This window comes from Egretta garzetta, unplaced genomic scaffold (assembly GCF_000687185.1).
Source record: "Egretta garzetta isolate BGI_Z169 unplaced genomic scaffold, ASM68718v1 scaffold45, whole genome shotgun sequence".
Classification (NCBI taxonomy): domain Eukaryota; kingdom Metazoa; phylum Chordata; class Aves; order Pelecaniformes; family Ardeidae; genus Egretta; species Egretta garzetta.
In genome coordinates, this window is record NW_009260028.1 from 6,793,443 (window position 1) to 6,810,720 (window position 17,278).

Below are 17,278 nucleotides of genomic sequence, written 5' to 3' on the forward strand. Positions count from 1 at the left end.
AAGAGGAGGGAAAGGAGGAATGCCCTACGCCAGAGATGTTGTGCCACAAAACAAGAAACCAGAGATGGACTGAATGGTGCCGTTGTTACCAACGAGAACGCAGAGAGGCTGGGCAAGCAGGCCACGTGCCAGGACAGCTACAACAGCCCTAACAGCATTCAAGCATAATGAAGTGGAATTATCACAGCCCCATCACATTCAGAGAACAGTTTAACTGACGAACCAATTGGGTAAAATATTACTGAAAGTATTAGCAACCCACTTAAATATATGGGTTTTCCTCACATGAACACTGGGTTTCATGCAAAGCAAGCCAGTGGGGAATAAAACTGTATTGCAAGCTACATCAAGCTAATGTACTTGGTGCTGTAGCTTTTGCACACTCATGTACTCATACCTCTGTATGTCTGCTATAGCCATATTTCTTAAAAAATTCATGCTAGATAGAATCGTTTAGGTTGGAAAAGACCTTTAAGATCATCAAGTCCAAGATTTAGAAGACAGACAGAAAAAAAACCTTTTTGCTTTAGAAAAAATGTCTACCTTCAGCTAGCAAGGACCAGGCAAAAAGTTTTGGGGCACGTTCCAAGTGTCTTTGTCCCCTTGTTGAACACATTTGGTACTGGCCTCTGCTAGCCAGAGAACAGTGCATGGGATAAGCTTTGCCCAACTCTCTGGCTCATGACTGGACACATTTCAGAGTGCTTGCAATAACTATGCACTTATCAAACTTCCCACCAACAGCACTGTTACAGACACTATTAAAATGGCTTGGTGAATCACTTTCTCCCGCTTGACTGACAGCAGTGATTCATGGGCATTTTAGGTACATGGGACTGATTTAGTAGGGAAACTCTTACTTCCCTAACAGAAACGGTTCCAGTTCCTTACGTGGATAATACTTCTTTCTAAATTAACCATTGGATTGAAAGTACTCATTAGTAAAAGGCAACTGAGTGCGTTTTTTCCTTGGAAGGGGCTCCCTCCAAGAGAACGCAAATCCTCTGTTCCCCGTCCTGTTTAGCAACAGAGCAATAAGGTGTTCACATTCAGCGACATCCTGAAACTGCGCATAACCTGTCTGGTTGCTAGTTAGGCAAGCGCCACTGAATACATTTAAAACAGATGGGTAAGCAGCCTGATGGTTTGCATGCTTTTATGTGCCTGGTGTCTCTTTGAAGCTCCTGTGTAGAAAAAGATCGGCCTGATAAGTGTTTTTCCTTTCTTTTCAGTACTGACTCTACCATCATTTGATGGTCAAGGTGGTCTGTTAAGGTACGACTTTCTCCAAATCAAAATTAAATCCTTTCTCCAGAGTAACTTTAACACCTGGTAATGAATGCATTAGAAGACCTATCTGTCTTGAAAAGAGTCAAAACATTCCAAGAAGCAAAGATAAATCATAAATTGCAATTGAAACCTGAGCAGGAGAAATGGTTTTAAACCTGCAATGGAGAAACACAAAAGCAACTCTGTAGCTCGTTCTGTCTGGGAGGAATACTCTTACAAACATACTGAATCATGTCCACATAGCTCACTGTAAAGTCAGAGGGATTATAATAATGACATGAAGGAGATCTGCCACTGCAGCAATGAGCAAAGCCCCTCAACCAGATGCTGGGAGTTGATACCAAAGAAGGTTTTGAAGATCTCCACAGGCCTCCATACAACAGGACAGTACTATATGAGAACTAGCCAGGATGCACTGAATTGACAGCAGGCTTTGGAGAACTAAACTGACAGCCACAAACCGACACGGGCCAAGTGCAGTTTTCTGTTGGATTGGTTGGGTCTTGCTTACACCTGCTAGGAGGAATCCCAAGTCCAGTGAGGTACAGTTACAGTCCAACTGCAATTTGTATGTGGATACCAGACAGAGATGCTGGGTTTGTTACCTTTGGGAATTTGAAGAGATCAGATACCGATATGTACAAGCAGCTTTGGTTCCTATTTCTGTGCACTCACCACACCAGTGCAACAGTTCTTCAGACATCTGAAAGAGTCAAAATTAAAAATACCCAAACCCTTATATGTGTTATTAAAGCTGCTCAGAGTGCTTTAACAAGCAAATAGGTTTTGGCCATGGTTGTCTGAGATCAAATTTACTCTCAACAAAGAAGGTACTAGTCCAGACGTCTAGATATTTCTCCTAGCAGTAAGCTTCACTCTTATTATGAAAGGATGAATCATAGTCACAGGTTTCTGGGCAATAATGCCTGGGAAAGTCTTAAGGCATGGATTTCAATGGATTTTGGTTCCAGAATTCCTTTGTGAACTTGTCTTGGTGAATGTTATACACTGTAATTTGGCACCCTGGAAAGACAGACAAGGTACTGGGTGCCAGGCATCCAGAAGATGCTCAAATATGGGAAGGAGATGTGCATCCACTTTGCTCCTGTGGCACAGGCAGGTAGCAAACACCAATGTATCCATCAACCCCATTTCCTTTGCAGGCAACTCTGATTTATATGGCTGTTACCTCAGTATTACACATGGCTCCTTCACTCCATGTTAAGGTATCACGTTAGCTTGGTGCCTCTAACACAGAGGTTAGGAACATTTTTGGTTCACTGACTCCCCAGACATTTTCCAGCTCATATTTGAACGCTTCCAGAAAGATCATCTCTGTAGACCACCACACTTCCCCAAGGAGACTGGTTTTCTTTGCTGACTTAGATGCCTCAAAGGAAAATTATGGACCCACAGGGACTCCTGCAACAGTCAGGAAAGTACAGCCCTGGAGGACTTGTCAGTTGTGAGATAGAAAATGTTGAAAATTAAATCGTCTCCCGCTGGGGGACTGGGGTACTGCAGAAAAATACATGGGACAGCTTTACCCTTCTCTCCAAGGTACTGTGCACAGCTCTTCTCTGACTCAGGACGGTTGTGGCATCAGTCTGTGACCTGTTCATATTCAGAAAGCTAGTTTTGCATCCCTAAAAGCTAAAGTATTGGGTAAAGGGAAGGGGGAGGATGTTTTGATTTTGCTTTTTAATAATGTAAGAGAAATCCAAGCCTGTGAGAGAATGCACAAAGGACAACAGGCCCCTTAGCAGGAAACAGCATGAAGCACCACCATGGGACCTGAGCACACCTGCTTTTCCCTGGCTTTAGCACTAACTTTTGAGGGGTGCTAAAGGATATAATACCATGAATGAGAATCAACCCATGATCTGGTAAAGCCTCTTACAGCATGGTCCCTGCACACAGCTTCCAACACCTGCACAGATCTGGGGTGGCGCCCACTTCCCCTCCCCAGCAGTGGGAGGAAGTCCCAGGTCTTGAGCGCTGCAGTGTTTTGTCCCTCTGTTCCCAAAGGATAGGCTGAGGACCCCCCAAAACTTACCTTGCTTTCATCCCAGTGGACCACCCAGGTGAAGAAAGTTCCTGGAGAGATTGAGCTAACCATAAACTAATGCAAGCAGCCTAACTGTGCTCAAGTTAAACAAATGGCAACATGCCTAACCAAAATCCTCTAAGTAAAATACAGGGTTAGGTTACTTTTTGTTCACTCGGTGCCAAGAAGAGGCAATTCTTCTTGAGAAATGTTAACAGAGGGGATAGAAGTGGGAAAGGGGAAAGCTGCTAGAACAGCAGTTTGGAATCAAAACATCATCCGGGAGGTGTTCACCTGAACAGTCACCGAACTTAAGGGAGCAGGGAAATGGCTGCCTGCCATCTGGGATGACGACTAGTCACAGGATCACATGCTGAAGCTCTCTGAAAAGAAACATTTCAATGGAGCACTTCACTAGAAAGGATCACTCCTGCAAATTGCATCCATCTAAGTAAACACAGCCCAGCAAACAAGCAGCTGGGGCAACCTGTCTGTGATTTTTAAGTGGAAAGTGCTCGAAACTAAAAACATGCAGTGCGTATAGCTTTACAGAGAATACAATTATTGCCAATGGTACAAGCACTTCAGATGTATAAATGACAAAGTCCTACTGTTTAAAAAAAAACATGCCAGAATGGAGCTAGATCAGATATCAGGACTGCTGATTTGCTTTCCATTGGCTTTAGACCAAGAGCAAAGGAAGAAAAACACATTAAGATCTTCAAAAGAGTATCAAAATATTTGCCAGCAAGGACCAAAACACTCATTTTCACATGCTCCTTTGCTTGACAATATTGGGGCAGAGTTATGTGCTCTGGAGGGAGTGACTGCTGCTTGCTTTAAAATATCCCCAATAGGCAATACCCAATCTAATCTCATCCATCTGGGAAGGGCAGCCTGGTGACAGAGCAGGGAAGACCTCTGAGTTTGGGTCTGAAGCCCTCTGTTCAAGCTTTCCTCCAGGCTCACGCTGAATCCACTTCTAGTTAGCCATGCTATAAACAGCTCGTTTGGTCTAGCCATTAAACTGGGTCTGGTCCTTCGGACCCACTGAGACCTGCCACACTGGCTGCTGCCTGCCCCAGCTACACCCAAGACTGTGGGAACAACCTCCGTCTGATAGGCACAACTGGGCTGCGCAAACAGAGGCTGCCATCAGTGAGGTGCACACTACAGCAGAAAAACAGAAACATCGTACTTTTAGGCACTCACTAAGCTATGTGTCATTAAGTATAATTTAATGATATACACGACTTTGTCTTTATTTCTGTCCTTGATTTCCTCTGGAGTCAAATGACTAAGATTAAAGATCAGGGTCAATCTGATTGAGAATCATATTTAGGTTGAAAATAGCTGTGTTTTCCAGACTACAGGCTGAGATGTACAGAATTACTTCAATAGGAGCAGAGCTTCAGCTGCTGAAAATACTCTGCCTGGAAAAGTGATGACCAAGGAGGGCTATAAGAGCAGGCTGTAAGGTCACAAGTGTTATGCAGAGAGTGAACAGGATGCAGTGGAAGCCAGAAGGAGAAAATTATTTCTGAAAAGAGAAATCACAGGGGACAGGTCAACCCAACACTCTTGGATGCATTCCTTGCACAGGAAGACTCAAATCACTAATTTTCTGGGATCGGGAAGAATGCCCTGAAGGAAAGTTCACCCTGTACTCTCTCTCAGTTTCTTTCTTTTCCTGAGCGTTTCCTTGGTGTTTGGGGAACAAGGTGCTGGGCTGGATGATGCTTTCCTGTGACTGACCCAGTGTGGTCCTTTTACATTTTGAGGTTATATCCTCTATGCCACAAAAGCATTTGTGAAAAAGTTTTACACAACTTAAAAACAAGGATCAGCTCTCTGGAGTTTAGCCATCCTACAGAACATAATGAAATACTATAACCTGTTATAAAATTCCCTGAGATGGTAAAAAAATAGTATCGACTGGAAAGATATCCTATTTTTAGACTGGTTTCTGTGTACATCCTGATCTAAGTCCCAGAAAAACCTTGGTTTCATCCCCTGCATATTCTGCAAAATTTTTTCATATAGGATTTTTTTTTTTTAAGGCTTGAGATCCCAAATTCCTTCAGGCTACCTACAGAGGCCTAAAAATAGTAAGAAACTTGAAAATCAGACAAAAGGGGATTTAACGCGCCAAGGACATATTCTGGGGCTGGCGCCGAAAGAGATGCAGTTTCCAAGTCAGTCGGGCGGGAAGTTTGTTCACTCTCCCCCTGCTCAGTTTCACAACAAACACTGGACTGAAGACGCTGTAAAAAAACTTTTGCTTTCTCTGCAGAGTTGAGGGACATCTTCTTGCTGCTCCTTCTCAAAAGTTACGCAAAAAAAATGGACTGCACCATTGTAACGCTCATGTTGGAGCTGAGCTTTCCGGAAGAAATCACAGACTGAGCTATAAGCTCAGAGAGGAACAAGTCACCCTTCTCGTACGTGAGTGGTTGACAATGCAGAAACACTTTGGCCATTGCATCTCCACAGGTGTTAATGCACACGGGAGTCACACCACTCTAAATACTGCTGCTAAAACACCATCGCTCCCCCAGAAAAGACAGTCCACCCATAGCTTCATGCCTCCTAGGGACTACTCCTAATGCCTTCTCTACAAAGCAAACACCAGCACTGGAAGCTCATGGAGATCTCCAGCTTTGATGGCCACTGCCATCACCATCTTCACCATCATGAAAACCAGAGGGGAAGGAGCAGGACCTGGAGGGCTGGAGCCAGGATCAGGTAGGGCTGGCTTGTGCCGATCCATCGCAAACACTGGGGAACAGACACGCTGCTGATACCACGACCTGGCAAGCAGATTTTGGCGTGTGACCATAATATCTTCTGTATGTGCAGGATATCTTCACCTGACTACCCTTGCAGCAGAGTTTGAAATGTCAAAAGAGGTTCATGCCCTACACAAGGCTGCATCCTCCCTATTTGATGGTCTAGAGAAAAGAGCAGTCACAAATTATCCACAGAGGGTGAACATGGAACAAGGAGGTGGCAAGATAGGCTTGGAAGTGGCACAAAACCGTACCTCAAGATTTCTGTTCCCTAATTCCCCTCCTGAAACTTCAATTAGGCTCATAACAGCAGGGGAGCATGTGGTTACGTTTGTCTCTGAACATTTACCAGGAGGAGGAGGAGAAGGGGTAGGGGGGGAGAGTCTCCTGCGGGCAGATGTTTAGCTGCAAGCAGGACACAACAGGGCCATTTCACGAAATCTGGATCCCAACAAGCAGGTTGTAGGATCCTGGGGATCTCACAACCCACAGTCAGAACAAGCTGTATCCAACCAGAGTTTGTCTCCCTTCAAGCAAAAATGGGTGAAAATGTCAGCCAATTAAGCTTTTTCCACCTACACCACATCAGCAACAAAAGCCAAACAGGATCCCAGCAGAGCTCTCCGGGAAGTCTCGCTTCAGCACATCTCAACCCTTAATGTTAAAATGTTATGAAAAACAGAACTGCTGCATGGCTGCCCCAAAGCCACCCTGTGAATAGTAATCGCTTCTGCATATTGAATATAATTGTATCTCCCATATTAAAAAGCTCTCTCTCTCAATTAGTGGAAAGTGACTCCCACAGTTCAATTTAAGGTTTAAATCTGGAAGGGAGAGCTTCTCTTTTAGTTTTTTTCCTTCTTTAATGTAAACCACATACTTGCAAAGTACCCATGGATAAGGCATTATAACAAAACACATACAGCTGTGATTCCGGGATCTCCTTTCCGTGATACGTTCAAGGATGCGTTTTCCCAGGAGCAGTGGTCAGCACACCACAAAAATTACAGCTACCGGCAACTTCTAATAAATCTAGCCTGTATAGAAAATACGATGATGTACATACAGTTGAACACATGTGTAAGAGTGGCTGGATTCAGGAATCGAACACAAGGGCACAAGGCCGTTGCCATGGTCTCAGACTAACCCTGCACTTGGCCTCTCCTGCTTTCAGGGAGCTCTTTGGGAACTAGACTAGTCAAAAGCTACCTACAAGTGGCCATCAGGACCTTTCAGTATTTCTAGCACCAGGGCAGGTGAGACTGAAAAATCATGCAAAATATCCCAGCTACGACTTTCTAAAAACTAAAGAAAAACCCCACTGGCAAATACAAAACCGAATTCTTGTGAGGACGGACAACGGTGATCTCAGCAGAAAACTCAGTCCCTGGCTATGAGGCTCACTTAGGTGACTTTGAACAAGGGAGCTGCCCTGTTAAATTGCACAGGCACTGTGACATGGCCTGGAGGTCAGGAGGGAAAATTGTCCAACACCATATTACACCTGGCCCTGGGTCACCTGTGCCCCTGTGGCCCTACGACATAACTATAGTTTTGTGGGATTGAGATGGGGGGAGGCAGTTCAAAAGGCTGGAAAAAGATATTAAAAGTTTTGCCTTAGTCCACTAAGTTGTTTTTATATTATTACATGTTTTACAGCACGAGGACGTGTATGGCAGGCTCTGGGGCAATGCTCAAGGTGGTCATCAAGAGTGTGAAGCCCATTGAGAAAGTGTTGAAAGACTGGGAAGGGCAGAGGGAAACAAAATTCCCCAAACTGTGAGGAAATACCAGCTGGCACAGGCCAACATGGTGCCAAGGAGCACACTAACTAACAGCAAAGCAGTAAGGCCATCAGGTCTACCTCTCAGCTTCCACTGTCTCAAGTGGGGTAACCATCACACTCTACTTCACACCAGGGGTGTCGAGGAAAGAGGTGCAAAGTGCTGAGCTGTTGTCGGACTGAAGAGCTGGTACAGAGGCAGGTTGGTAGTTTCCTTCCTCTCACCCCATCCAAAGCCACCTAATCAGGTTCGCCAAGGAACTAATCCTTTTACTTTGTGTGCAAATTTGTATCTCCTTTTCATTCTATCAAACACGTAATGATAGTCATTTCCCTAAGCCTGCTAAAGGTAGGCTTGGGCTAACATGACTTCATTGCTGACAAGTATCTCATACTTACTGTACGCTGCTAGGATTAAAGACTCGGGAGGAATTTTGACCTTTCCCAAGCTTTAATTTTGTTGAATTCATACATGGTAATAATCACTGCTGAGACTCCTTACAGCCACTGTCTCCAAGCTCAGGAGATACACCTAAGTGAAACCAGCCCCACAAAGTGATTTCCCTGGGTATAGCTGAGGCCTCGCAAAATGCTACGCAAATTCGTGACTTTCACTAAGTGCCTCAGAGGAATCTTCTTAACGCCAAGATAGGCACCATGAAGAAAAACAAATGCTTTGCTGTTCACCAGCGACACTGTTCTCTTTTTCTTAAATACACTTGAAAGAGGGCTGGAGGCAGCAGTTGCACCTAACAATCTTCATGAAAGCTGTTACGTTCAAGCCTGCCAAATAACATCCCTTTTTTTTTTCTTTTTTGCTTGTTGTTCTCTTGCTTTTTATCCTGCACTACCTTGATGGAGCACCAAAGGGTTTTTGCACTCGCACCATAAAAATACCTCTGAAAATAAAAAGCTGATTTTGAAGTACAAAGCCGCTGTTGTGGGACGCTGCAGCATCTGTTTTAGCATGCTATTTTTATATTTAGAAGCAGCATATCTCCACAGATCAAGCACAGCCGGTACGTCACTCAGCAACCCCTTCCCATCAGCTCTCGCAAGTCAGTGCCAGCAGACAGAGGGGGGACACGCTCCTCTCACCCTCCAACAGCCCTCCGCACCTCCGCAGCCCCGCACCTCCTCTGCGGCACGCTGCAACCTGCCTGATTCACACTGCCCAACCTGGTATCTCTAATGCTGGTGTCCTGCCAGCAGCCCAGCCCGGCAGCAGGACGCGAGCCTGCCGGCCTCCCACCTTGATGCAACGTGCCGCTTTTTTCCTTTTCTGGGTCACGCGGCGCGGTGTGTGTACGCTGCATGGCATATGTAGGAGAAACCATGCAATGAAATCAGGGGAGCCGCTGAAGCATACAGTCTGGTGCACAGCTCTGACCTGCACCGTCAGACTGCTCTGTCTGTGTCCCCCGGCCATGTTTCTGAGCCAGTGCCCACAGCTAGCAAATAGTGCATGTGAAAAACACCACAGCCAGCCTCTTCCATTAGGCGGCTGGACGACTGCGCTGAGAAGGTCCAGCAAGCCAGCCGAATGAACTTACACTGAGGGCAATATGCCCACAACGTGTATGCCACACGCCACTTGAACAGCTGGCCAGGATTTGTAGCTCCCTTTTCCCCCGTCTGAGAGTTGTCTGCCACTTACTGTGAGCAGAATCGCTGTTTGCAGCACAGAAGACGGTGCTGTGTAACGTGATCAGGCAGAACATGGCCAAGAAAAGCAGGGCAAGACATAATAAAGACCCAACAGCGGCAGTCAAAGAAAAGGTCACAGGACTGGCGCTTGGAGCACGGGGGGGGACACATCAGACAGAAAATCTCATCATGGCTCTGTGCTGTCTGTTACAAGGATGAAGGGTATGACATCCTCCCTGGCCAGGAGAAGCAGCATCTTCTCCATACATCTACACCCCCCCCATCGTTTTTCAGTTTACAGTGGGTGAGCACCACAGCTTGCAGGACTGGCAGTCTCCTGTGAGGGGACAGCACTGCTTCTGGGTGATGTTTTGCACAAATGTGAATGCTGGCTAATTAGAAGAGTGACATTTCAGCCCAGCAAAGTGTTTACGATGGAGGGGAAACACTCGCAGGTTTCTCCTTTGCTTCCAGCTAGGAGAGCTGAGGAGTGCTTGCACATGTGCAGGCAGGGGAGGGCAATGGGGCAGGGAGGGCAGAAAGGGGAGACACAACCAATGCGCACGAGCTCCCTGAGTGGAGTGATCGGTTTTGGCAGCCACCCTGGAAAAAAAGGCACCGTCAGCACTGCAAAACATGCAGGAAATCTTTAGCTGGCAAATGCAGATTTGTCTTTTCAGAGGCAGCGAAGAGTGGAAAAGGCCCAGAGTTGCAGATAAGGAAGGGAACAGTGATGGGATCAAGCCAGCTGCAGACACCGGTTAGTTCAACTCTCTCCTGGATGCAGCCTTCTTCTTGGAAAGGGGGTGTTGAAGGAAAACAAAGCCTGGAAGAACCTGGAATATCTTTATCTACGGACACAGCTTAGCAAATGCCACACACTTCCATTTTATGTAGAAGAAAACTGCCTTACCTGAGTAGTTTTCGCCCTTCTGCCTTGCATGCTGTTACTATGGCTAATTTGTGGGTTGGTGGCACCTTCGGAAAGGCAGTGCGATTTCCTGCAGGGCAGCGTATTGTAATTACTGTAGGAAGGCGCATCCTCAGCGGTAACCGATGCCATCTTATGGCTTCCAAAATCAGGGATGTCAGACACTAAATTCCGGCCGTACCCTCCAAAGGCATTTCGTGGGCCGCCATTGACGGTAGCGCTCGGGGTTTTGGGGGAATACAAGTCGCTCATAGAATTGGCGCGCTGGCAGGTGACCAGCGGCTGGGGGCTACCGCTGGCCTCTGTCCCCCGAGTGGCCTCAGCATCCTTCTCCTCGGCCAAGCCCAGGATTTCCTCGTTGCTCGTTAAATGCTCCTGGCTGAGGTCAGAAAGCGAAAACTCCAAGCTGTCCTCACGCCAGATGTCGGCCGATTTGGAGCGCTTCTTCTTGAAGCTGGCCGTCTCCATGAAGTTCGTTCCGTTGGCTGCGTACCGATGTGACCTCCCGTCGCCCTCCGCCAGGAACGGCGGCTCGTCCCCGTAGAGCCTGCTCTCCTCCGAGTCAGGCATGCTCTGGACGGAGGCGGCGGTGAGGACGGTGCTGCTGTCCACGCTGGGGGTGACGGAGGAGTCGGTGTGGTAGGAAACAGGCCGCAGGCCCATGTCCACGCGGTCCACCCAGATGGGGCTTCCAAAGTCCTCTAGGTTGGCCTCCTGGGCGAAGGGCTCCAGGCCGTTCTCCGCCAGGGACTGGGGGATGCTGGGGGTGCTGCTGGAGCGGGTGCTCACTTCTGAGTTACGGTGGATAATTTTTCCGGAAGAGGCGTGCCGCGTCCGGCGAGAGGCTTTATTGGAGAGGCGAAGCGAGCGGGAAGTGTGCTTGCGGCCCAGGCTGGCGTGCTTGTCTCCGTAGAAAGCGTGCTCCACGCTCTGGCTCTCCGCGTTTCCCATGGCGTCACAGTCTGCAAAGGGAGAGAACGGGGACCGTTAAAGCCGGCAACAGAACACGTAGGCAAGAAGACACACAGACGCCCCAGTACACCCAAATGAGGTTGGTTTTTTTTAATGAACCTGTCCCGAAACCTACACCACAGCTTCCTCCGGGTCTTGCAGGACGTGCTCTAACAGCGGCAACTAATCCCACAGAATTAATTGAGGAAGCCAGCAACAGTACCAGCGAACTTATAAATACAACTCAGTTAAATCAGTACGTAGGAAAAAGCCAGACCACAGCCACGCTGGCGTACATGAAGACTGTAGAAGAGGGAACGGCTGAACCTTGAAGCTTGGTCCTTAACGGGAGCCAGTTTACCCCCAAAGTGCACCGGTAATCGCAGCTCTGCACACATTCACTTGACTCCTAGTATTTGCTAATCCTTCACAATTTCAGCCAACACTACAAACTCAAAAAATCAACAGCTATTGTTTATCTGCATGTAACAAGATGCAAAAAAGTAGATGGATATTGGCCTTTATCTGAGATTTTACTTTTTTTTTTTTTTTTGCTAGGAGCTGCAAATTGAAGCACCAAATAGCAAAGTACAAATTCAACTGTTCGGCAGCGAGCTAATGATAGGTTTGATTTCTGGAACAAAAAAACAGTGCAACATTAAGCAGGTACAGAGAGCCCCACACAAGAAAGCCATATTATGAAAAATAAATTAGCATGAGTGACTCAGACTATACAAAAATAACCTTTCCTTCCTACTCACTCTGAAGCAGATAGCTAGATCTAAGTGCTTTGATCTAGCAAAGAGAAAACTGAGCTGGAACGCAGGGACTGGGTTTCTGTCCCCATCTCCGTACCTAGCCTCCTGCACTGTTCAGTTGCGCACATCCCACCGTGAAACAGGTTTCTGTCCAGAAGATGGGAGTGATGATCTGGATTCAACCTTGGAAAACACTTTTGAGGTCTGTGACCTCACTCAACAAATGTCAGAAATATTTTATCAGTAGTATTGGCTCCTTCTGGCCAAAGATCAAGAAGAAGAACAAGAAAAGTAAATGTTAAAGTACGTGGCTATTCAAAATCAAACAGGAGATCCTGAATTACATGCAAGACAATTATATCTAGATAAATAGTCCATAAATCTTGAACAGAAATCCCAAGTCAAAACTTCCTCATTTTGAGGTATTTCTATTAATCTTGGTTAAAAAAAAAAAAAGCTGTCCTGACAGGAAAATAACCTGGATTTTTAAATTTCTTGGGGCAATTCCCTCTCCTTCAACAGGATGTGCCGATGGGTATTGAGCCAGATGCTGGCAGAATGAATGGGATCGTGTATTTTTTCTCGCTATCTAAATATATGCTATTGCTGCCGCACAGAACTGAGTTAGCCCTACATAAATTACATATGAAGTGAGGAATCAGTTGTGCTAAATGCAGGCATGCAGTTCTGCTGCAGGCTGTCCTGGGCGCATGTGGTGGAATTGAACTTCTGCAGTGGTAACTTCTGGCCACAGTCAGAGGACTGCGCTTCTCTACTCTTTTACCCTCATGTCTGAGGCTAAAAATCTGTTCAGTGCTGAAGCAACAGGCACTTCCATAAATATCTGGACATTTCTGTATCTAAAATAAATATAATTACATGTCAAGTAAACTATACCAGGAAATACCCTATGTCTACTGAAATTAATGGCTGAACTCCCATTGACTGTCATGAGACTTGGTTATCATGCATCGTTTAGAAAAATAAATGCGCTGCACAGAGGGCAGGTTTTAATCTAAAAAAAAAATGACAGCATTATAAATCCCTGGACAGAGTTTATTATTCATTAAAAGCTACAGCCCTTTGATATGGACCGGACTGAAAAATCAGATGTCAGCTAGCTTTTCCTTCTAAAACATTTTATAGCACAAAAACTGCATTTTGTCTTCCACACTGATGTCTAAAACCAGACCTCAGCATTCCCCACCTTCCAAAAGAAACCCTCTCGGGGTAATGCTTTTAGCTGCTTTGATTCCGAGATTCTTGCTAACCACACTTTCCTTCGACGGGATGTCCACCGGCTGCAAAGCCCATCAGAGCATGCAACCATTTATCCCCAGTTTCCAGCCATGCAGCCATCACTTCAGTACTTATCTAAGGAGAAAGAGCAGTTTTAAAAGTCCTCTTGAAACCCTGAATGATTGAAGAGTGGTTCTTTACCTTCAGAAACAGAGCTGCCGAAGGGCAGGAGCGTCCCCCACACACCACATAGCAAGGCTCACTTGCTGATGAAAACGCCGGGCAGCGTGGCTACGGAAGACAGCCCTGTGCCACCATCTCGATGTAGTCTCCACGCACACCGGGCAAAACTTCACCCAGCCAAAAAGTAAGAGAACCAGAAATGACTTGGCGAGGGAAGGAGCAGCAACTCAGGCTGCGTCCTGTGAGGAAATAACGCCGCTAGAAGCACTCTGATGGAAGGAGGCAAGTTTTTTCTCCGCAGACGGTGGCAGGAATGTTTACTGAGTGGTTTCACACAATGAGAAGTATCTGCTAGATACTGGCAAGAAGTGTCAGACTTTGAAGTAAAGAGCTGTCCCTTTTTAATTCCGTGGATTGGCGCTTTAGGTGAGGACGCGTTTGCAAATCCCGCAGACGGCCATCTATGCCGGCGATTAGCCCATCCCTCGCTCCTGCACCCAGGAAGGACGACTGGAGAGGCCTTGCCCTACAGCCACTGATTTCCCCGGCATTACGTTGCAGGTTTGTGTGTTCGGCGCGGTGGGCACAAGCGGGCCGCAGGCAGGCACATTGCAGCTGATCCAGCTGCAGCGATGCAAAACGGCACCATCCCCGCAGCCTGTCACCGTCCCCTGCCAGATGCCAGGAGATGAGGGGCATAACAGGCTGAGCCCACCTCTAGTGGGGACGGCCAACCCCACCGGGTCAAATTAAGGGTGCCCACTTGTGTGGGCCTGAGGTGCCTGAGACAAGTGGCCCGAAGCGGCCTCCTTCCTACCTTCTCACCCCCGTTTTTGCCTCCCCTCTGCATTTCTGACTGAGCATTTCCACCAGCTACTCTCAACCAATTCAGGTGCTCATGCAGCTCAGTCCACTAAAACAGAAGAAAATAAATCCAGGGAGGGGGCGGCACAGGGACAAAGAGAAAAATTTAAAAAGACTTTATTTATTAGTTTATTTTTGCTGGGATAGTGAATTCAACCGGCCCATGCCAGAGGCGGCACAGAGCCAGGGAAGAGGGGACAGCGAGTGGCACCTCCCCCATTTTTTTGGCAGCAATGAGCTGTTAGGTCAGCTCAGGCAGATGTGGAAAGGCAGCCCTGAAACATGTGAATTTGCACTGAAGCAGATGCCGGCGTCCTCAGCTAGCAGAAGCAGGCGCTGGGCAGGGGAGGGGAGCCCCAACCTCCCCCTCCCAGGGGCAGCGGCAGATGAAGAGGGGACAGCGAGTGGCACCTCCCCCATTTTTTTGGCAGCAATGAGCTGTTAGGTCAGCTCAGGCAGATGTGGAAAGGCAGCCCTGAAACATGTGAATTTGCACTGAAGCAGATGCCGGCGTCCTCAGCTAGCAGAAGCAGGCGCTGGGCAGGGGAGGGGAGCCCCAACCTCCCCCTCCCAGGGGCAGCGGCAGATGCCCTGGGGCAGAAACATCTTAGGCTGCTCCAGCTTCGGCTGCCGGATGCTGCCTGTCTATGGCTTAACTGAATTTAGCACACTCAATGAAAAAAATCTGTATCAAATTAAGAAAATGAGTAATGTTAATGGGAGCTGCACACAAATGCTGGTAGGACAAAGGCTCCCCTTGTTAGCTCACCCCTCGAATCCGAAGGTGACCATTAAAGACCTATCAAGGTACCACCAGGATACAACATAAATCAAGCATGACACGTCTCAATGCTTTAAACAGGTCTGTCGCGCTCGGCCAGGGATTGCAACGTGTCAAAAATCTGTTCTGAATTATTCTCTGAAGCTAGCGGAGATTAGCGCGCACAGACCATGCACTGCAAGCAGAACTAGTTGGAAATTTTTCAGCAGAAAACGTTGATTCATCAAAACCCCAACTTTTCGTGGGAATAGACCGCTTTTGATCAAAGGCTCCTCTGCTCCAAGAGGGAGAGATTTGAAAACCAAAGCGGGGAGACAGGCACGTCTCCTGGACCACGCACCAGCTCAGTGACTCAGTTGCTCGCCGAAGACGCGGATGATCGAGATTCGTATCTGCAGCCCAAGTCAAGCAAATGAAGGGGTGGCAACTTGTTCCTCCAGATCCTCAAGGGGTGGCCTGACCATCAAGCTATCAGGCTGCTCTGGGAAAGGGCTCTCTCTCCCAGAAGATCTTTTCCTTACTGGTTCAGAGCCAGGAAAATCTCAAAATTGTGGAAGTCTTCAAGGGGCCAGCAAAGTCACCTTTTAGCCAGCTTGCACATCAAGAGACAGTACAAGGGGTTGAGTTGTTTGGGGTTTTTTTTCGTTTTAACCCAAAACTTAAGATTGATATCAACATTAGGATATCAGCAGGGAGAACACAAATTCTGCAGGAAAGCTTTGGAAAAAACAGTGTTCCCTACATCAACTACCCTAGACAGGCAGACTGAACGCTAGCTGAACTGCTGAGTTTTTGCTGGATGAGTCTTCATAAAATGGTTACACATGAAGATGATCCTATTCTAGATCACTGATGATGACCACTGATGACGGCCCCATCCAAGAATATGATATTCTTTGAAAACAGTCATTTTCCTTTGTCTTCCCTTTCCCCCGATAAAAAATATTTCTTAAAATAATTACAAAACCAAAATACTCATTTCAACCAAACCTAAGTTACTAACTCTCAAACTTGCAAAAAGTTGGGCCTTCAGATTCCAGAAGAAAATCTGAAATACATTCACTTTCTAACCAAATTTGAAGCACCTCGCAAGACAACAGATTGCAAATTTAAAATTAGATTCTAGTGGGAGGCCCTGGTGACAAATCTGTATTTTTCTCCTGGAGCGGAGCTTGAAGGCTGTGAGAACCAGAACAATGATTAAATCCACAGCGAGCAATGAGCCTACAGAAATAAACTTTGGCTAAAATCTGCCAGCTAACAACAAAGATTTTTACTGAACTCAGAAGAACCACATAGAAAAATGTACAAGACTAATAACCAAGTGTGAACATACACATTTTATTGTAATTAAAATGTGCTTTTTCAAAAGGGCAAGGGAGAGGCTGAAATTCCACACTAAGCCTTTGAGTTTCTCGGAAGCTCCAGCAGCATATTTAATTGTTTTCAAATCAGAACCTTTTAACCAGACGTTCCTTTTTTCTGAACGGCTCTCGCATATGTTAAAGCACGGGGATGGACTCCAAAAAGGCCCTGCAGGCAATTCAAAGAAGAGGAGGAGAGAGGGAGGAAGGGATGTCGTCAGTAGCTGCTTGATAGCCATTCAAATGCCTTTGTATTGCTAAACGGGTGTAACCATAAACCGCATGCAGCTTATCCAATTTTTCCCCTCCCGCGAACCATTATACAACACAGCAAACTCCTAAATAAAAATATATGGACACACATGTACCTTCCAAGGCAGTACTGGTATCCAGCGCAACCTTCCCCAAGAGAGCTGTGGCATTTAGAGGTATAGAATTGCAAATGATACCAAAATGAACAGTTACTGGGACTGCAGAAGCTGACAGCACCTGCCACTCAGCGACTCCATTACTCTCGCGTCAGAGTCTATGACTATATGCCAAAAACCTGGGGAGAAAGGGGGGAGAAAAAAAAAAAAAAAATCAGACAAAGGGTTAGCAGCTATCCATCAACTTCCCAGGGGCTTCCTTCACAAGGACTCCCTTTTCTAT

General features: G+C 46.6%; 1 protein-coding gene across 12 annotated transcripts in view; it reads right to left on the bottom strand.

Moving 5' to 3' along the window:
* Positions 1 to 17,278, bottom strand: part of TIAM1 (TIAM Rac1 associated GEF 1) — a 119,388-nt gene that overhangs the window by 73,016 nt on the left and 29,094 nt on the right. For 9 of the 12 annotated variants that reach the window (XM_035896481.1, XM_035896479.1, XM_035896482.1 and 6 more), the window contains one exon: positions 10,470 to 11,449. In XM_035896481.1, the coding sequence (XP_035752374.1) occupies positions 10,470 to 11,449 (980 nt within the window). Of the gene's footprint in view, positions 1 to 10,469; positions 11,450 to 16,995; positions 17,175 to 17,278 lie in introns of all 12 variants that reach the window. The other 3 variants (XM_035896473.1, XM_035896474.1, XM_035896475.1) reach the window with 1 other exon arrangement.